The following is a 21,823-nucleotide window of genomic DNA, read 5'->3' on the forward strand; positions in this document are numbered from 1 at the left end:
TATAAATGTTATGAGTGTTTTTTCTACTCTTATAAAAATGTCATAGGTATATTGATAGAGATTGCATTGAATCTATATATAGCTTTCAATAGTATTGACATTTTAACAATATGAATTCTTCCAATCCATGAATGTTAAATAGCCTTCCATTTGTTTATGTCTCTTCAATTTCTTTCATCAGTGTTTTATAGTTTTCAGTGTACATATCATTCCCCTCCTTAGTTAAATTTATTCCTATTTTTTTTGGGAGGGTGGTGCAGTCAGTTAGGTATCTGACTCTTGGTTTTGGCTCAGGTCATAATCTCTTGGTTTTGGCTCAGGTCATGATCTCAGGGTTGTGAGATCAAGCCCTGCCTCAGGCTCCATGCTCAGCACAGGGTCTGCTTAAGATTCTCTCTCTCCCTCTGCCTCTGCCCTTCCCCCATGCTCTCTCTCTAAAATAAATAAATCTTTAAAAAATTATTTATATTTTATTGCTTTTGATTCTATTGTGAATGGGATCAATTTATTTCTTTTTCAGAAATTTTATTCTTCCTGCTTCTCCCTCTCCCACTCCCCCGCTTGTGTTCCCTCTCTCGCTGTGTCTCTCTCTGTCAAATAAATAAATAAAAATAAAAAAGAAATTAAAAAAAAGAAATTTTATTCTTAGTGTGTAGAAATGTTACTGATATTTGTATGTTAATTTTTCATTTTGCAACATTACTGAATTCATTGATTTAACAGTTTTTGGATTGAGTCTGTAGGATTTTCTAAGTATAAAAGCATGCCATTTGCAAATACAATTTTACCTCTTTCTTTCCATATCTGATACATTTTATTTCTTTTTCTTGCCTAATTACTCTAGCAGGGGCTTCCAGTACTATGCTGAATAGAAATGGTGAGAGTGGGCACCCTGATCTTACAGAAAAATTTCTCATTCTTCCACCATTCAGTATAATGTTAGCTGTGGATCTGTCATATTTGGTCTTTATTATGTTGAGATACATTCCTTCTATGTCTAATTTGTTAGGAGTTTTTCATCATCAGTGGATGTAAAATTTTGTTGAATGCTTTTTTCTGAATCTATTGAGATGATAATAATTTTCTTTTATTAATGTGATGCATCACATCAATTGATTTGCAATGTTAAACCAACCTTGCATCACAGGGATAAATTTCACTTGATTATGCTAAATTATCCCTTTAATGTGCTTCTGAATTTTGTCTGCTAGTATTTCATTGAGAATTTTTGCATCTATATTCATCAGAGATATTGGCCTGTAGTTTTCTTTTCTATTCATAATCTTTTCTGGGTAATCAGGATAATGCTAGCCTTGTAAAATGAGTATGAGAGTGTCCCCTACTCTCTGGTTTTTTTGAAAGAATTTTAAAAGGATTAGTGTTAATTCTTGAAATGTTTGGTAAAATTCACCAATAAATCCATCTAATCCTTGGCTTTTCTTTATTGGGAGATTTTTTTTTTTTTAACTACTGATTTAATCTCCTTTCTAGTAATTGGTATATTCAGATTTTTTTTTTTATTTCTTCCTGAATTCAGTTTTGGTAAGTTGTATGTTTCTAAGATTTGTTCTCTTTTCTTCTAGGTTGTCCAGTTTGTTATAATATACTTTTTAATATAGCCTCTTATGATCCTTGGAATTTCTGTGCCATCAGTTGTAATTTCTGCTTTTTCACTTATAATTCTGTTAGATTTGTCTTTTCTCTTTTTTCCTTGATTATTCTAGCTAACAGTTTATAAATTGTTTATCTTTTCAAAGAACCAACTCTTAGTTTAGTTAATCTTTCCTATTTCTTGTGTGTTCTCTATTTCATTTATTTATTCTTTAATATTTATTATTTCTTTTTTTCTACTAACTTTTGGCTCAGTTTGTTCTTTTTCAGGTTCCTTAAGCCATAGAATTAGGTAGTTTGCTCTTAATATAGGCATTTATTGCTAAAAACTTCCCTCTTAGAATTACTTTTGTTATATCCTGTAAGTTCTTGTATGTGGTGTTTCTATTTCTGTTCGTCTCAAGAAATTTTTACCCCCCTTTATTTTCTTCTTTAAGCCATTGGATGTTCAAGAGGGTGTGTTTAACTTCTATGTATTCATGAATTTTCCAGTTTTTCTTTTGTTATTGATTTCTAGTTTCATACCATTGTGGTCAGAGGACCCTTGGCATGATTTCAGTCTTCTTGAAATTATTAAGACTTCCTTTGTGGCCTAATACATAGTCTATCCTAGAAAATATTCCATGTGCACTTCAGAAGAATGTGTATCTGCTGTAATTGGATAGAATGTTCTATATATATATCCATTAGGTTCATTTGGTCTATAGTGTTGTTCAAATCAACTGTTGCCTTATTGATTCTCTGGATCTATCCATTGTTGAGAGTGGAGAATTAAAGTCCCAATCTATTATTGTATTACTATGTATTTCTCCTTTTAGCTCTGTTTTTGCTTTATATATTTAGGTGCTCCAATATTGGGCACATAACTATTTACGACTGTTATATTTTCTCAATGTATTGACTCCTTTATCATTATATAATTAACTTGTCTCTTTAACATTTTTAAAGTCTATTTTGTCTGATATAAGTACAGCTACCTTGTTGGGTTTTTTGTTTGTTTGTTTTTTACATCATTTGTTTGAAATGTCTTTCTCCATTCTTTCACTCCCACTCTGTCTATATTTATCTTTAAGGCTAAAGTGAGTCTTTTGTAGGCAGCATATTGTGGGATCTTGCTTTTCTATCCATTCAGCCATTCTATGTTTTTTGATTGGAGGATTTAATCAATTTTTAAAGTAATTACTGATAGGTAAATACTTACTATTGTCATTTTGTTAATTGTTCTCTGATTGTTTTATAGATCCATTGTTTCTGTTTCTTATCTTCCTGTCTTTTATTTGTGTATTGATGTCTTTTAGTATCAGTATGCCTTCACATTTTTATTGTGTTCTTTTGTGTTATTATAACAAGACATTCCCTTGTTGTCATTACGAGGCTTAAATAAAATATCTTAAACTTCTGACACCTTATTTTAAACCGATAACAACTTAATTTCAATAAAATTCATATACTTTACACTTTTACTTCTCCCTCTCACATTTTAGGTTATTGCTATTACAATTTACAGATCCTCCTCAATTTACAATGTGGCTATATCCCAATAAATGAATCATCAGTTGAAAATATAATAAAAAATGCATTTAATACTCCTACTGAAAATCATAGCTTAGTCTACCCTACCTTATATGGTCTCAGAATGCTTACACTAGCCTAGAGTTGGGCAAAATCATCTAACACAAAACCTATTTTGTAATAAAGTGTTGAATATCTCATGTAATTTATTTAATACTGTACTGAAAGTTAAAAAAAGCAGAGTGATTTTATGGGCACAGAATGGTTGCAATTGTATTGGTGGTTTAACCTCATGATCATGTGGCTGACTGGAGCTGCAGCTTACTCTTGCTGCCCAGCATCACGAAAGAGTATTGTTCCACATATCAATAACCAAAGAAAAGACCAAAATTCAACATTTAAATTAGTTTTTTACTGAGTGTTTATCACCTTTCCACCGTCATAAAGTTGAAAAATTGTATGTCAAGCCATTGTAAGTTGGGGAATGTCTGTAGATGTTTTTATATTGTGTAACTAAAAACCATAACCAATAGTATGGTTATTTTTGCTACATTAATTTTACTTTTAAACTAGAGTTGTGAGTAATGCACCACTGTTACCATATTATAGAATTTAACTATGTATGTTTACCATTACCAGTGAAATTTATGTTACAAAATAATAAAATCTTGATACCAAGTAGAGAATGTTAAGTTGCATGTATATATTGTAGTACCCAGAATGACCTCTTTCTTAGTGGTCTATACAAAACTACACAAAACACTAACATAAATCAAGATGGAATCCTTAAAAAAAATGTTCAATTTACCCACAGGAAGGCAAGAAAAGACAGAGGAACAAGAAACATAAAATAAAAAAAATAATAATAAAATGGCAGACTTATGCTCTAATATATCAATCATTACCTTACATATAAATGGTCTAACACACCAATTAAAAGCAGATATTGGCATAATGGATAAAAATAAACACTATCAGCGGCACCTGGGTGGCTCAGGTCATGATCTCAGGGTCCTGGGATCCAGCCCTGCATCAGGCTCCCTACTGAGTGGGGAGTCTACTTGTCTCTCTCCCTCTGCCCCTCCCCCCACTCGTTCTCTCTCTCTTTCTCAAATAAAAGAGTAAAATATTTAAAAAATTTAAAAAAATAAACACTATCAAATTGTCCTCAGTAATAACTTCTTGGGGGGGGGAGGAAAAGATGGTGGAGGAGTAGGGGACCCTATTCCAACTGGTCCCCTGAATTGAGCTGGACATCTACCACACCACTCTGACCACCCATGAAATAAGCCTGAGATGTAACAAGATATATCTGGATATCTACAAACAGAATTCCACAGGTGGTTGGTTCCAAGGTATGAAACTGGGAACCATGATTCCAAGGGCACATATTGGAAGATAAACGGAAGGGGGAGGGAGCCGTTGGGATCCTGCACCACCGGTGGGTGAAAGACTCCCGCACTGGGGACGGGCACAGACTCACAGTCCGGTAGTGGTGGGAAAAGGACTTTAGGGCAGCCTCCTGGACTGCAACCTGGAGCAGCAAGGGCACCCATGCTAACTGGGGGCGGCTGGCAGTTTTAGAAGCACAAAGGGCAGAGAGGTGCCTGGACCTGGAAGTTGAGGGACACACAACCCAGGGCACTGCAGTTTTTAGCAACACAGACAGAAACAGAGACATCATGGCCTGGAGAGCTCACTGAAGAACAGACGGAGATCTCGCAGTTCTGAAGCAGAGGGTTGGAAATGGTTTCTTCTGCTCTCTCGGAAGAGACGCAGAAAGCCACCAGAAAACAAAAGCCCCAAAACACAGGTTTCCACTGAGCCCATCACCCCCACAGGGTGCAAGGCAACTCTGCCCAAACAGGGTTGCCTGAATAAGAGCCCAGCAAGCCCGTCCCCCAGAAGACAGGCTGGGAGAACAAGAGGATGACAACAACCCTAAGGTCCCTACAAAACAGGTGCATCTTATTTGGGTTGTGGGAAATAATTTGGACTCTGTACATTCCCTCAACTACCACTTAACAGAATGATTAGGAGGAGGAACCCCCCAAATAGAAAAGACTCAGAGACTGTGACTTATGCCACAGATTTACAAATAGATATAGATATAAGCAAGATGTTGGAAATGGACTATAGGGTAACAGTTATGAAGACAATAGCTAGAATGGAGAAAATGATTAATGGCAACATAGAGTCTAGTAGAGGCTCTAATGGCAGAAATGAGAGCTGAACTGGCAGAACTTAAAAATACTATCAATGAGATCCAATCTACTCTAGATACTCGAACAGCTAGGGTAAATGAGACAGAAGAATGAACTAGTAATCTAAAAGACAAATAGATAGAAAAGAAGGAAAAACAGGAGGCCTGGGAGAAACAGCTTAAAATCCTTGAAAACAGAATTAGAGAAATAAGTGAAGGCATGAAATGTTCCAATGTCAGAATTATTGGAATCCTGGAGGGGGTGGAGAGAGAGAGAGGATTAGAAGATATAGTTGAGCAAATTGTAGCTGAGAACTTCCCTAATCTGGGAATGAAACAAACATTCATGTCCTAGAGGTAGAGAGGATTCCTCCCAAGATCAAGGAAAACAGACTAACACCCCAGCATGTAATAGTAAAACTCCCAAATCTTAGAATAAGGAAACCATCTTGAGGGCAGTTAGGGGGAAGAGGTTCCTTACATACAGAGGGAGGAACATCAGAATAATGTCAGACCTATCCACAGAGACCTGGCAAGCCAGAAAGGGCTGGCAAGACATATTCAGGATACTAAATGAGAAGAACATGCAGCCAAGAACACTTTATCCAGCAAGACTGTCATTTAGAATGGATGGAGAGATGCAGAGATTCCAAGACTGGCAGAAAATAAAAGAATATGTGACCACTGAGCTGGCCCCACAAAAAATAATAAGGTGGTGTGCTATAAAAGGAGAAAGACCCCAAGAGTGATATACAACAGAAATTTACAATCTATAGAAACAAGGACTTCACAGGCAACATGATGACAATAAATTCATATCTTTCAATAATCACTTTCAATGTGAATGGCCTAAATGCTCCCATAAAATGGCACAGGGTTGCAGATTGGATAAAAAGACAGAACCCATCCATATGCTTTCTACAAGAGACTCATTTTGAACCTAAAGATACATCCAGACTGAAAGTGAAAGGATGGAGATCCATCTTCCATGCCAACGGACCTCAAAAGAAACCTGGGGTAGCAATTCTCATATCAGACAAATTAGGTTTAAGTTAAACATTATAGTTAGAGACACAGAAGGACACTATATCATTCTTAAAGGGTCTATCCAACAAGAGGATCTAACAATTGTAAATATCTATAGCCCTGACATGGGAGCAGCCAACTACATAAGCCAACTGTTAACCAAAATAGAGTCATATTGATAATAATACATTAATTGTGGGAGACCTTAATACTCCACTCTCAGGAATAGACAGATCATCTAAGCAGAAAATCAACAAGGAAACAAGAGCTTTGAATGACACACTGGACCAGATGGACCTCATAGATATGTACAGAACATTCCACCCCAAAACAACAGAATACTCATTCTTCTCGAGCACACAGGGAACTTTCTCCGGAATAGACCACATAATGAGACACAAATCAGGTCTCAACTGATACCAAAAGATTGAAATTATTCCCGGGGCGCCTGGGTGGCTCAGTCGTTAAGCTTCTGCCTTTGGCTCAGGTCATGATACCAGGGTCCTGGGATTGAGCCCTGCATCGGGCTCCCTGCTCAGCAGGAAGCCTGTTTCTCCCTCTCCCACTCTCCCTGCTTGGGCTCCTTCTCTCGCTGTCTCTCTCTCTGTTAAATAAATAAAAAATCTTAAAAAAAAAGATTGAAATTATTCCCTACATATTTTCAGACCATAATGCTTGAAAACTGGAACTCAATCACAAGAAAAATTTGGCAGAAATTCAAACACTTGGAAGCTAAAGACCACTCACCTTAAGAATGTTTGGGTCAACCAGGAAATCAAAGAGGAACTTAAACAATTCATGGAAACCAATGAGAATGACAACAAATCAGTCCAAAACCTATGGAAACTGCAACGGTGGTCCTAAGGGGGAAATACTTAGCTATCCAAGCCTAACTCAAAAAATAGAAAAATCCCGAATTCACCAACTAACTTTACACCTTAAAGGACTGGAGAAAATGCAACATATGATGCCTAAGGCACTCATTAGAAGAGAAATAATTAAGATTAGAGCAGAGATCAATGAATTAGAAATCAGAAACACAGTAGGTCAGATCATCAAAACTAGAAGCTTGTTCTTTGAAAGAATTAATAAGATCGATAAACCACTGGTCAGACTTATCCAAAAGAAAAGAGAAAGGACCCAAATTAATAAAATTATGAATGAAAAGGGAGAGATCACGACTAACACCAAGGAAACAGAATCAATTTTAAGAAATTATTATCAACAACTCTGCCAATAAATTAAGCAACCTGGAAGAAATGGATGCCTTCCTGGTAACTTATAAACTACTGAGACTGAAACAGGAAGAAATTGACAACCTGAATAGGCCAATAGCCAGTAACGAGATTGAAACAGTGATCAAAAACTTCCCAAAAAACAATAGTCCAGGGCCTGAGAGATTCCCTGGGAATTCCACCAAACATTCAAAGAAGAAATAATGTCTATTCTCCTGAAGCTGTTTCAAAAAAGAGAAACAGAAGGAAAGCTTTCAGACTCATTCTATGAGTCCAGCATTACCTTAATCCCCAAACCAGGCAAAGATGCCATCAAAATGGAGACTTACAGACCAATATCCCTGATGAATATGGATTCCAAAATTCTCAACCAAATCCTACCAATAGGATCCAACAATACATTAAAAGGATCATCCACACTACCAAGTGGGATTTATCCCTGGGATGCTAGGTGGTTCAACATTCACAAATCAATCAATGTGAAGGAGTACATTAATAAGAGGAGAGAGAAGAACTATATGGTCCTCTCAATTGATGCAGAAAAAGCATTTGACCAAATATAGCATCGCTTCCTGATTAAAACTCTTCAGAATATAGGGATAGAGGGAACATTCCTCAAGTTCATAAAATCCATCTATAGAAAACCCACAGCGAATATCATCCTCAATGGGGAAAAGATGAGAACACTTCTTTTAAGATCAGGAACACGTCAAGGATGCCCATCCTTGCCACTATTGTTCAACATAGTACTAAAAGCCCTAGCAACAGCAATCAGATAACAAAAAGAAATCAAAGGTATTCAAATTGGCAAAGTCAAACTCTCTCTCTCTTTGCAGATGACATGATACTTTATGTGGAAAATCCAAAAGACTCCATCCCCAAATTACTAGAACTCATCCAGCAATTCAGTAGTGTGGCAGGATCCATATATACAATGGAATATTACTCAGCCATCAGAAATGATGAATATCCAACTTTTACATCAACATGGATGGGACTGGAGGAGATTATGCTAAGTGAAATAAGCAAAGAAAGTCAATTATCATATGGTTTCACTTATTTGTGGAACATAAGGAATAGCATGGAAGACATTAGGAGAAGGAAGGGAAAAATGAAGGGGGGCGGGAATCGGAGGGGGAGACGAACCATGAGAGACTATGGACTCTGAACAAACGGAGGGTTTTAGAGGGAGGGGGTGGGGGGATGGGTTAGCCCAGTGATGGGTATTAAGGAGGGCATGTACTGCATGGAGCACTAGGTGTTATACAAAAACAATGAATCGTGGATCACCACATGAAAAACTAATGATGTATGGTGACTAACATAACATAATAAAATAAAATTTAAAAAGAAGCAAAAAAAAAAAAACTAATGATGTACTATATGGCGACTAACATAACACTTTAAAATAAAATAAAATTAAAAAGAACCAGAAAAAAATAACTTCTTGAATGAATAAGTTGTTTTCTAGGAAATTAAAAAAGAATAAAGTATCATGCAAAATATTATATTGAGAATCTTTCCTAATTAGGAGGCAAAAGTAATTCTCTCAAATGATTATGGCCCCCAAAACTGTTTTATAATTAGAAGAATATCAATATTCTTAATTAATTTTACCTAGTTAGCACAATTTTTTTAAAGATTTTATTTATTAATTTGAGACACAGAGATACAGAGAGCGAGCAAGCATGAGCAGGGGGGGAGACAGAGGGAGAGGGAGAAGCAGACTCCTGCTAAGCCAGGAGCCCGATGTGGGGCTTGATCCCAGGACCCTGGAATCATGACCTGAGCCGAAGGCAGACGCTTAACCATCTGAGCCACCCAGGCACCCCTAGTTAGCACAATTCTTATATAAATTTTGATGCTGATAGTGCTATAAAAGTATTTATGTATTATAAAATATGAACTTTTAAAACATAAAAGCATATGCAACCCAAAATCACAATCAAAATTGGCTTATCCTAGAAATGCAAGATATTTTAATTTTTGGAATTTATTGATATATACAATCAAATTATTATGTCAAGAGGAGAATAGATGAAATTGTCAATACAGCTGATAAAATGAAACAAAATTCAAAACCATTTCTGATTTTTGAAAATATTATATAATAAAAAGAAAATTTAAAAAACACTCCATATTCTGCTATACTGTCTGTCTACTCTAGTTTCTTAAACTACTAAAGAATAAACAATAAACAATGAAGAGAAGAGTAAAACAATCTGAAATAGTTCACAAAATTGAAAATGTAAATAATAAACACAAAAAAAGTTTTTTCTCCATCAAATAAAAAAAAGTAAAATAATATAAAGTTCTCATAAATTGGGGTGCCTGGGTGGTTCAGTTGGTTAAGCGACTGCCTTCGGCTCAGGTCATGATCCCGGAATCCTGGATTGAGTCCCATATCAGGCTCCCTGCTCCGTGGGAAGCCTGCCTCTCCCTCTGACCCTACCCCGTCTTGTGCTCTCTCTCTCTCTCTCTAATAAGTAAATAAAATCTTTTAAAAGAGAGTTCTCAAATTAGTAATTTAACATTACAAAAGAAGGTATAAAATTAATAGATGATAGAAACATGCATTATTCATGTGTGGTTTGGCTTTTAGGATATAAGAAATCCATGCACTATTGAAAATAAATATATTTGTAATGGAAATTAGTAAAAAAAAAATCAGAAGTGTTATCTGTTAATATATCTCAAGAATTTCTAAACAGTCTGCATTATTTTGCATGGTAATTACACTTCTAAAAATATGTCCTGAGGAAATAGTGTTGATTTTCTGTAAAGATTTATTTATAGTAATGTTTATAATCCATATGAGTGAATTCTAAAACTAAATAAAAGTAAATACAAGGCTGTGTCAGGTGATGTTAGCTCCTTATCTAAAAGTTATTGCCCAGTTTCTTATTTACTAATAGCACATTGATTTCATTCTCAGTTGCAAGGTGACCAGTCTCAAGAACTGATGCTTGATTGGCCTTAGTTAATTATGGCAATCCCATTCCCATTTGCCAGGTATTAATTTCCTAACCTTTCTTGAAGTTTAGAAATACAGCAGTCAATTTGCACACATAAGATATAAGGGGGAATCTGCTGAGGAGCTTCTAGGAAAATACTTCTAGGAAGTATTCTAAGAAAATACTTCTTCCCTAATAAAAGTCAAGGTACTTTGTCCCTGCCCCTTCTTCCTGACTTTGACTATGCTGTGAAGATGTGATGCTTTGAGTTGTGGCAACCAAAAGGACACAAGCATGAAGACAAAACAAGATAACCGAAGAATAAAAAGAGCCTGGGTCCTTGACAACATTGTTGATCAGCTCAACCAACCACAGTCTCCTGACCTCTAAACTTCATTACATAAATAAATGTGTTTATGGTTCAAGTCACTGCTGCTTTATGTTACTTTTAATTTAGCACATCCTAATTGAGTCAGAGTTAAACTAATTTCCCCACAGCAAAGCTGAGGCTCAAACCCTTGTTTATCTGGCTCATGTTTATTTTTACTGAACCATTTTGACTTTGGGAAAGTCATGCATCCTCTCCGAGTCTTAGTTTCCTAATCTAAAATGGCGTTCTTAATACCTCCTTGGTGGGACTAAGAGCCAAATTAGATAATCTACATGAAAGTCCTTTACAAGGTACAGACTGCTATACAAGTACAATCTGTTTACATATAAAGTTTTTGCAGGAACACAACATTGCAACTCATTCATTGTCTCTGAGCTTTCTAGTGGTGCTGAAATACACAAATGTACATTTCATCATGGATCATGTTTTAAGAGTTTGGTAACAGCAGTTTGATACATAGAAAGACCTATTTTTCTCCCTTGGAGAAGTTCAGGTTTGTAAACATGGATGGCTTTAAACATAATAGTCATGTACATGATAGAAACATTTGTAAGAGATTGTTCTTAATGAGAGTGCCAAGACTTTTTAACATGAAGATCAATGTAATACTGAAAATAGATTATGTTAAGCCAAGCAGTTTAGTCCATCAGGTCCATCCCAATGCCCAACATGATCTAACCTCTGATGACCTTTCCTGGGTCCTGGGATTCCTTATCAACCATGTGGACACTCCCCTGTGGTACAGAATGTTACACATAAGGAGTTAAAATTAGAGTTGGTGCTTGCATTTGTTGGTGTCTCTGGGACTTTGTGAAATAGAGAGATAGGAATGTGGGCTAAATAACTGCTATATTTTATTTTACTTATAGGATCATGTCACTCTTCTATTCAAAACCCCCCAAAGGTTCCCTGGTGTACTTAGGGAAAAAATGAAAACTTTTCATCATAGATTTTAAGACTCCACATAGTTTGGCCCATACCTCCTTCTATGACCTCATTGTGTACCATTCTCTATTTCACTTAACATACATCAGCTGCACTAAGCTTCTTCTTCTTCCTTGTATATGCCTAATTCATTCCCACCTTGGGACTCTGTACTAGCTATATTCTGTCCCTAGAAGACACCTCCTTAGAGAGGCCTTCCTCCGCTACCTGATCTAAAGTAGCTCTGTAACAGATCAGACCTAACATCTGGCTCCCGAATCCCAAGTGGGTGGACCCTAATTTTGTTGACAGATTTCCCTAATGCTAAATAGTCTTCCTAGGCCTCTGCATTCCTTATTTCCTCTTGATATATGCCATTATCTCATGGAACCCTCCCCTGACCCTGATCCTGTCAGGTGGGCTTTTTGTTGGCACTGTCACTGCTATTATCATAATCTTTGGATTCCATGTTTTGCCTGCTAGACTGGATTAGACACAGGTGGGGTTGACTCTCTTAATCTTGGACCCACTCAGTTGTGAGGCTGGTTCCTAGAATGTGACAGAAATAAGTATCCTGACCAGAGGTACTTACCTTGGAGAGTTCTTGTCCAGGCCCACACAGTTGGCAGGTGACACACTGTCCCCATTGGTCCCAGTACTCATTTTCTTGGCAATCCATGGTGGGAAGGCTGTGGGTACATAACACAAAAACTAGGGAGCTAGTGAAAATGGAAAGTGGTGGCTTGGTTTATGGGTCACTTGGTTTATGGGTCCACTTAATATAGTCTCTGGCTCTGAGTTACAGGGGTTGAGGAAGCCAATCCAAAACAGCTAATGCTTATATAGCCCTGGCCATGTGCCCAGAGCTCTTTTAAATGCTTTATATTTAAAAATAATTCATTGAATACTTTACACCACCATATCAGACATTATTATTATCCTTAACTTACATATGAGGAAACTGAGGCACAGAGGCCAAAAATTTGCCAAAGTTCACACAGTTACTTGTTGTACCACTTGCTGACCTGGAAAGAGAGTAAGACAAGGAGCTAGCTTCCGTCTGGGTGGGTAGAGGATAACCACAATTTTTCACATGTGACCAGCTATTAACAGTTTAGAAAGCACTTTCACATCCATTATTATTTGATCCACACAATAACCATGAGAGGTAAGCACTATAGGGATTATTGTCATTGTTTGGGTGGATAAGAAAACTGAAACATGGTTTTCTTTTGCCAAAACTGTCTTGAATACCTTTGAGGGCCACTAGCTGTCATTGCTTCTGCCCTAGGGAAGAGTGGGAGGGGAGGTGACCCACCATGGAGAAATATCCTGGTACACTAAGGTGTAGAGAAGAAGAAACACTACTCAGATAACAGTTCTCAGAATACACATGGCATAGGGCAGTATCACTAGCATTGACCTGAGAGCTGGGAAATAGAGTTTAATCCTGGGTATAGGGTAACCAATTATCCAGGTTTGCTCAGAACTAAGAGGCTTCCCCAGCATATGGGGTTTTCAGTACTAAAACTGGGACAGTTTCAGGCAAACTGGATTAGTTGTTCAACTTACCTAACTCTTCTTCTTTTAACCTATGCCCTTGGATGAGTCACTTTATCTTTTCTGGCCATAGTTACTTAATTTGAAAAAAGGGGACAGTATGTTTCTCACCTACCTTATATAGTTCTTGGGAGGATTAAATGAGCTATAAGGTCCATCAAACCATTACAAAGACTTGAAAAAGCTACACAAAATAAGACAGAGTTAAGTACAAAGTTTTCTACAAAGATGAATTTAATGAGGGAGACTCAAGTAATTGATACACATGACTTGCACTATTCAAAGACAAAGGTGGTGTGAGATTCTTTTGCTTGTTCCTTAACCTCATACCAAGGTGAACTTCAGGTGGCTATTCAAAGTGCTGAAAATCCTAAGTATGTATGTTGGAAGAGAGGAGAGTGAATGTGAACCCTGAGAGGCCATCACTCTTCCCCTCAAAAGTCCCCAGTGGTGTTAGGGTGAATCATCCTGGCTGGCGTTCTTGCTTGAATGTGTCTTTTCTCACCATCAACTGGAGCATTCTTCCTCATTCCTTCATTCAGAAGAAAGTGGGCTACAAAATTCATTTTTGCACAAACTAAAAATGTTACCTCTTGTGTTGTTTCAATTACTGGCCCATAGTTGTCAGCCTCAATAAACATAGTCCCCTCCATACCTACCCTTCTTAGTAAGGACCAAAACTATCAGTGGCCCCATAGGCCTTATGACAAGGGAATTAAGTGTCATGGGCACAGAGCCAGCATACTGGTCTGGACAACTACCCTGTATCTTTTTCTTACCCACAAAAGCAGAAAAACATTGTCAGAAGCCAAAGAGTAGCCCTGCCCTTGAGATAAGCTCCTGACATAGGCATCTGAAATCTCCACAGCAGCTGCTTCTAGCCTCTGGGTGTCCAAAACACTCTGTTTTGTTTGACTTCCAGACCCCCATTTATCTAATAAATGTTATTTGTCATGAATCTTAACACATCCCTCTAACACAGGCTTTGAGACATATGTTTAGGCAAGACAGGCTTATTACTAAATCCTCATAGCAGAATCCAGGGAATGAACAGACAGTTTTCCCCCACCCCCCGTTTTTGTCAAACTGCTTATAATACAAAATAAATTGTCTCTCATTATAAGCTTAACAAATTGTCTTTATTACAGAGAACAAAATAACATAGACTCTGGACTGTTTTGAAGTCAGGGCATACAGGAAAACTGTTTAATAATGGTTAAATGTTATTATCCAGGGGCAAACTCAGAAGTTATGTCAAATTCGTCCCTGTGGTCATCAGTTGTCCTCTGGCAGATGTAATTGCCTTTTTATTGTAAGAGAAGGTGAGAGATAATAATTAGGTTTTGAGAAAATTAGGGTTACTCTGAGGTGTCTCATAACTACATCTAGACACACTTCTAAAATGTCACAGAGGATGAGACTGAATCATCCAAAATCAAGTGGACAGGCCTATAAAATTTTTACATATGTATATAATCACATAAACACTATCCAAATAAAGATGCAGAATCTTTTCATTACCTCAACTGGCTGTCTCATGGCCCTTCCTAGTCAGTACCATCCCCTTCTCCCAAGTAATTTATATTTTGGCTTCTGTCACCATTATTAGTTTTATCTGTCCTTGAACTTCACATAAATTGAATTAATACAAGAACATCCTTGTTTCTGGCTTTCTTAGCTCAATGTTATTTCTGTGAGATTCATCCATCATGTGTGCAGCAACATTTGTCCCTTACCATTGTTGTTTAGCATCCCATTATATGTATATGCCATAATTTATTTATACTTTTTTTTTTTTTGGTTAATGGACATTGGGCTTTTTCCAATTTGTGGCCATTATAAATAAAGTTGTTATGCTATGGTCAATTGATTTTCAAAAAGAGTGCTAAGGCAATTTAATGGGAAAAGAACAGCTTTTTTTTTTTAAAGGTGTTGTGACAAATGGTTCACATGAAAAATGATCAAATTGGATACTTCATACTATATGCAAAATTAACTCAAAATGGACCAAAGCCCCAAATGTAAGGGACAAAACTATAAAACTCTTATTTATAAGAATTTTCTTTATAAGAAATCTTTTTTTATAATTTTTCATTTTTCTTATAAAAATATAGGTGTAAATATGTGACCTTGGACTAGGCAATGTTTTTTTGTTTGTTTGTTTTGTTTGTTTGTTTTTTTAGATATAGCACTAAAAGCACAAGCAACAAAAGAAAAAATAGACAAATTGTATTTAATGAAAATGTAAAATTTTTGTGCTTCAAAGGACGCTTAAAAAATAAAAAGACAGGGCGCCTGGGTGGCTCAGTTGGTTAAGCGACTGCCTTCGGCTCAGGTCATGATCCTGGAGTCCTGGGATCGAGTCCCGCATCGGGCTCCCTGCTCAGCGGGGGGTCTGCTTCCCCCTCTGCCCTCTTCCCTCTCGTGCTGTCTCTCATTCTCTTTCTCTCAAATAAATAAATAAAATCTTTAAAAAAAAATAAAAAATAAAAAAATAAAAAGACAATCTATGTAAATGGTGAAAAACCCTGAAAATTCTAGAGATCTGATAAAATACTTATATGTAGAATATATAGTTATGTCTGACAACTCAGAAATAAAGACAACCCAATTAAAAATGGGCAAAGTAGGGGTGCCTGGGTAGCTCAGTCAGTTAAGCATCCAGCTCTTGGTTTTGGCTCAGGTCGTGATCTCAGAGTTTTGGTACTGAGCCTTGAGTAGGGTTCCACGCTCAGTGGGGAGTCTGCTTGAGGAAAAAGGAATCTACTCCTCTCCCCCGCTCAACCTCTCAATTTCTCAATCTCTCTCTCTCTAAAATAAATTAAAAATAAATAAATAAATAAAATCTTTTTTTAATGGGCAGAGTATCTGAATATACATCACCCCAAGAAGATATACAAATGGCCAATAAGCACATGAAAAAAATGTTCAACATTATTAGCAATTAGGGGAATGCAAATCAAAATCACAATCACAATGAAATCCCACTTCACATTCACTAAGGTGGCTGTAATAAAAAATAAGGGAGGTAAGTGAGTGTTGGCAAGGATGTGGAGAAACTGGAACCCTCATATATTGCTGGAGAATTGGGACTGCTTTATGTTTTCCAACTGATCTATAAGGTATCTTTTTATTCCTGCTTTAGTGGGTTAAAGTTTAACTCAGACAAGTAAAAAGGTGAAATAACTGGCTGCTGGGTCCTTGCATGTGGTAACCAACTGCTAGAAGCCTAAAAGAATCAAAGGTCTGCCACAATCTCTCTTTATCAGATTTCTTACTCAGTAATTCATATACTCATTAGCCCTATGCTCTCAGATGATATATTTTGTTTAGACCTATTTTGCTCCAGAACTCTTAAGCCTACACAAAGTAACTGGAATATCTATTAATAATTTTATTCTGAGTCAAAACATTTTAACTAGCTAATCAGTTGATAATTTAACTTTTTTCTTTTTACTCATCAGCTACAAGCAAAATCTTGTAGTTTTTAATCTTAAACACTGAAGGGTGCCTGGGTGGCTCAGATGGTTAGGCGTCTGCCTTCAGCTCGGGTTGTGATCCCAGGGTCCTGGGATTGAGTCTTGCATCAGGCTTCCTGCTCCTTGGGGAGCCTGCTTCTCCCTCTGCCTCTCTCTCTCTCTCTCCCTCTGTCTCTCATGAATAAATAAATAAAATCTTTAAAAAAAATCTTAAACACTGAATAAAAAAAGTCTTTTCCAAAAAATTTGTAACAAATATAATGCAAAATGTAATGTAAAAAAGAACATGAAGTTGTACAGTCCTTCTGAAAAATGTTTTTACAGTTCCTCAAAATGTTAAGCATAGAGTTACCATGTGACCCAGAAATTCCACCCATAGGTATATACCCAAAATAATTGAAAGTATATATCCACGTAAAAATTTGTACACGGGTGCCTGGGTGGCTCAGTCATTAAGCATCTGCCTTCGGCTCAGGTCATGATCCCAGGGTCCTAGGATCAAGCCCCACATCTGGCTCCCTGCTCAGTGGGAAGCCTGTTTCTCCCTCTCTCACTCCCCCTGCTTGTGTTCCCTCTCTCGCCGGGTCTCTCTCTCTGTCAAATAAATAAATACTTTAAAATAATTTGTACACAAATGTTCCTAGTATCTCATAATAGCCAAAATGTAGAAACAATCTGAATGTCCATCTCTAACCACACAACAAAATATTATTCAGCCGCAAAAAGGAATGAGGTACTTGAGACGTGCTACAACATGGATAAATCTTGAAAACATTATGCTAAGCCAGGCACAAAAAAAGAAATATTGTATGATTACATTTACATGAAATACCAGAATAGACAATTTATAGAGACAGAAAGTAGACTAGTAGTTGCCACGGGCTGGGGCAAAGAGAGAATGGGGAATGACTGTTTAATGGGTAAGCTTCATTTTGGGGTGATGAACTGGTCTAGAACTAGTCATGATGGTTGCACAACTTTGTGAATATGTTAAAAAACCAGTGAATTATAGATTTTATAAAGGTGAGTTTTATGGTATGCAAATTATATCTCAATTTTTTTTAAAAAGCTGGTTCTTCAGCTTTTTCTTTAATTCTATATTATGAACTACCCTGTATTATTCCAGTAGTTATTACCCACCTAAGTTAGCCCCAAAATTAAAATTTTAAAGAGCGACTATGAATATTCTGATATGTGCCTCTGTGATTTTTTTTCCACTCAACTTTTTTCATCCAAATTTATCTAGTGTTGTTTGGGTATATTGATTGGATTTAACCAGAGGGGCTGACAAGTGGCAATATAACTAGTGTCTCTTTATTTTGTCTCTTTGTCATGTGGCTACTCTCCCTGTCCATCCCTCTGTCCTGATTCCAAAATAATAATAATAAATAATAATAATAACAATAACCTAGAAGAGTAAGAATGCAAGTAGACAGGGAAGAGGAGAAGCAATGAGACTGACATTAATAATAATCCTCACATTAGCTCACTGTGCCCTGAATAATCAATGTTGGCCAAGTTTCTGGTAGATGTAAGGTACTCAGGCTGCTGCCGGTGCAGCTGCCTTTGGACACAGCTTGCGGCTGCTGCTCTTCTCAACTTGCACATGCTTGTGGGGTGAAACATGTTCTTTGTATCTAGGACGGGTGGACAGGACAGGATGACAGGTCTAAATTAAGAACTCAGGACTTCAGGGAAGATATTTCCTTTGCCTGAGCAGTGCAGGAGGTGTGGTATTAAAGAGGGTGAGGAAGACAGCAGCTGGTCCATGCACTGTCCATTCCTCTCCTGTGGCTCTACCTAGTGGCCCACATGCATAAGACTGGCAAAAATCAAAGCAGTTGCTCAGCCTGGCCTTGAGAACTCTGCTTTCTTTGAAAATTAAACTTCTAATCTCATAATAATGAGTGCCTTCATTATTTCCAGACATTTGGCCTATAATCCAGATGTTGCTTTATATTTGGTGCTAGCTCTCAGCCCTTCATTTCCTGGCCTTACCTACGGCCACTCCTATCCTAGCTTTCTCTTGCTTATAACCTGCTTCCAAACTACCAAGTATCTTATCTTCCTCCTGCACCACTATCTGTGAATTTTACATTCCTCAGTAGGGTGAATGATCCCAGGCCCAGCTCTCCCATCAGAAGCATGTTCCTCCCCAGGGCTAGACTTAATGTCCCCATTCATACTATGAGTTTGGCCAATCTCTTTGACTAGTGGTTCTTTGTATAGGTTGCACCTTGGGAGCTTCAAAAAATACTGATATTTGGGCCCCATTCCTGAGATTCTAATGTAACCAGTCAGTGGTGTGGCCTTAATATTTGGAATTTTTAAAGTTCATCAGGTGATTTTCACATGGAGCCCACTTTGAAAATTACTACTTTAAGGGTTTTTTTTTTTTTTTTTTTTTGGTTCTTGTCTGTTTTGCCTGACTATAAGGTGTAGTCAGAAAAAGTTTGTTGTTGTTGTTGTTTGGTTGGTTGTTTTTTTTGTCTCTCCCACATTCAAAGGAAACTTGGTGAGGGAGTGAACTGGGGCCTACCCATTGTTTTTTGTTTGTTTGTTTTGTTTTGTTTTTAGAAAAAAAATGGGTGATAAAGACAAAGGGGTTGGGCGCCTGGGTGGCTCAGATGGTTAAGCGTCTGCCTTCGGCTCAGGTCATGATCCCAGGGTCCTGGGATCGAGTCCCGCATCGGGCTCTCTGCTCCTTGGGAGCCTGCTTCTCCCTCTGCCTCTCTCTCTCTCTCTCTGTCTCTCATGAATAAATAAATAAAATCTTAAAAAAAAAAAAAGACAAAGGGGTTGAGGGTGGAGAGTTAGTTTTAAAACATGCTAGATCATGTCATTTCCAATCTCAAAATCTATTGATGGCTCTCCACCTCACACAATACAATTAAAGTCCTTAGAATGGTCAATGAGATGATCTGCCTATTTCCTCTTATACCATTACCACTTTGACTTTATGATCTACTATTCTTCCTCTTAATCTCTTAACTCCAGCCATGCTGGCCTCTTTCCTATTCCTCAGACTAACCAGGACTGTTCCCAACTTATAAGTTCTTCACACTTGCTGCTCCCTCAGTCAGGCAGGTTTTCCCCTAAATATCCACATAGTTCCCTCCCTTATCTTCTTCAGTTCATTATACCATCTTCCTAGTGAGGCTTCTCTGACCATTCCTTTAAAATTGTAACTTCCTTCCATATCTCTTATACCCCTTTGCTATTTCATTCTTCTCAATAGTACTTATAACCATCTAACATCCTATATATCTTATTTATAACTTTATAGCCTGCTCCTCCTCCAATTAGAATGTAAGTACCATGAGATCACACTGCTTTATCTCATATACTTATAACAGTGCCTGACACATAGTAGGCACTAGATAAATATTTGTTGAATTAGTAAATGGTTAAAGACTACAAAGTAATGATCACAATCTTCTGCCTCAGTGAAAGGTTTCACAATTTATAAAAGGTTTCTTATCAGTCAGCTCAATGGATTCTTACAATAACCCCAGGAGTAAGCCAGAGATTATTATCACCAATTAATAAATTTTAAAAAACCCTGAGGCTCAAAGAAAAAAAAAAGATTCCTCTGTATTTATTTATCTAGTAAGAAACAATGCCAAACCACAGGGAATTTAAGACCCATGAATCTGTCATGCTTTCCAAGGCAGTGAACTCTAAAATAGGGAATTGAGGTCCTCCCAGACTGTCACTGAAATTTAATTTTTTATCATTAATATCTTTGTTTGGCAAAAAGGTATTTCCTGAATGTTAATCTGATTGTACTTTTTTTTAAATTTTATTTTATTATGAAAGAATGGTTAGACAGGGTTACTTCCCAAGCCTTAAGAGATAAGGGCCAGGACATGGGTGGTAGCAATAATAGAAAGAAAGTAATGGTGAGGGGAACAGACTTTACAAAAAGCACCACTAGAACCTTACAATTCCATGGATGTGAGAGTCAAAAGAAAAATATGAGTCAGAGAAGACTCTGAGGGAAACCAGAAGAACCTCAAGGACATGAAGAGTGTGAACAGAGAGTTCATTGTTAGAAAAAAAGTCAATATACTTAGGTTTTCAAATCATTTTAAGTATGGAGGGGATACGAAATGTCAGTGGTGGTGCCTAGCAGGCAATTAAAATACGTAGAATATAGGTTGGGCTTAGAGATAAGTCAAATGCATAAAAAGACCAACTCATGGGTGCATATCAAAATCATCAAGAGGACTTTTAAAAAATACCTATATCCTAGATCAATTAAATCAAAACCTCTGAGAGAGGTGATAGGTAAATTATGGTGGAGGCTTAGATGAACAAAGAAAAATATCAAGAACAAAACATTGAGGGACATCCATATTTGAAGCTAGAAGAGGAAGAAGAACCAGCAGCAACCAAGAGGAAGCCAGGGAAGAAAGAATAAAACCCAGATAGGGTAGTACAGGAAAAAGTTTTAAGAAGTAAGAGGTGAGGGGTACCTGGGTGGCTCAGTCATTAAGCGTCTGCCTTCGGCTCAGGCCATGATCCCAGGGTCCTGGGATCGAGCCCCGTATCAGGCTCCCTGCTCCACAGGAAGCCTGCCTCTCCCTCTCCCACTCCCCCTGCTTGTGTTCCCTCTCTCGCTGTGTCTCTCTGTCAAATAAATAAATAAAATCTTTAAAAAAAAAAAAAGAAGTAAGAGGTGAATGACAGTATCAACTGTTGGTACAGGGCGGTGGAGGATCATCAAGACTGGGGATGCATTATTTTGACTTTATTTTGTGGGCATGTGATAAAAGTAAATTTTCTTTTAATGTTTGAGTAGATGATAATACCTTCATAGATGTGATTCAGATACCACGGGTGGTAATTATAGTTTTTAACAGGCTTCTCTTTCCATTTCCAAAGTGACTAAAGAATTTCAACTGTTAGTGATAGCAACAACTGGT

At 37.3% G+C, this 21,823-nt stretch overlaps 1 protein-coding gene across 16 annotated transcripts in view; it reads right to left on the reverse strand.

Annotated features, from left to right (window-relative positions):
- EDA2R (ectodysplasin A2 receptor) overlaps positions 1–21,823 on the reverse strand; it is a 106,561-nt gene that overhangs the window by 77,858 nt on the left and 6,880 nt on the right. For 7 of the 16 annotated variants that reach the window (XM_064574164.1, XM_064574167.1, XM_064574168.1 and 4 more), the window contains exons 2-3: positions 12,807–12,881; positions 12,449–12,545 (exon numbers count right to left, since the gene is read on the reverse strand). In XM_064574164.1, coding sequence (XP_064430234.1) covers positions 12,449–12,519 — 71 coding nt within the window. In that variant the 5' untranslated portion in view covers positions 12,520–12,545; positions 12,807–12,881. Of the gene's footprint in view, positions 1–12,448; positions 12,568–12,806; positions 12,882–21,823 lie in introns of all 16 variants that reach the window. The other 9 variants (XM_064574166.1, XM_064574163.1, XM_064574165.1 and 6 more) reach the window with 2 other exon arrangements.

This window comes from Mirounga angustirostris, unplaced genomic scaffold (genome assembly GCF_029215605.1).
Source record: "Mirounga angustirostris isolate CCGP_5_RB_7025 unplaced genomic scaffold, mMirAng1.0.hap1 SCAF_11, whole genome shotgun sequence".
In the NCBI taxonomy this organism is placed as follows: Eukaryota; Metazoa; Chordata; class Mammalia; order Carnivora; family Phocidae; genus Mirounga; species Mirounga angustirostris.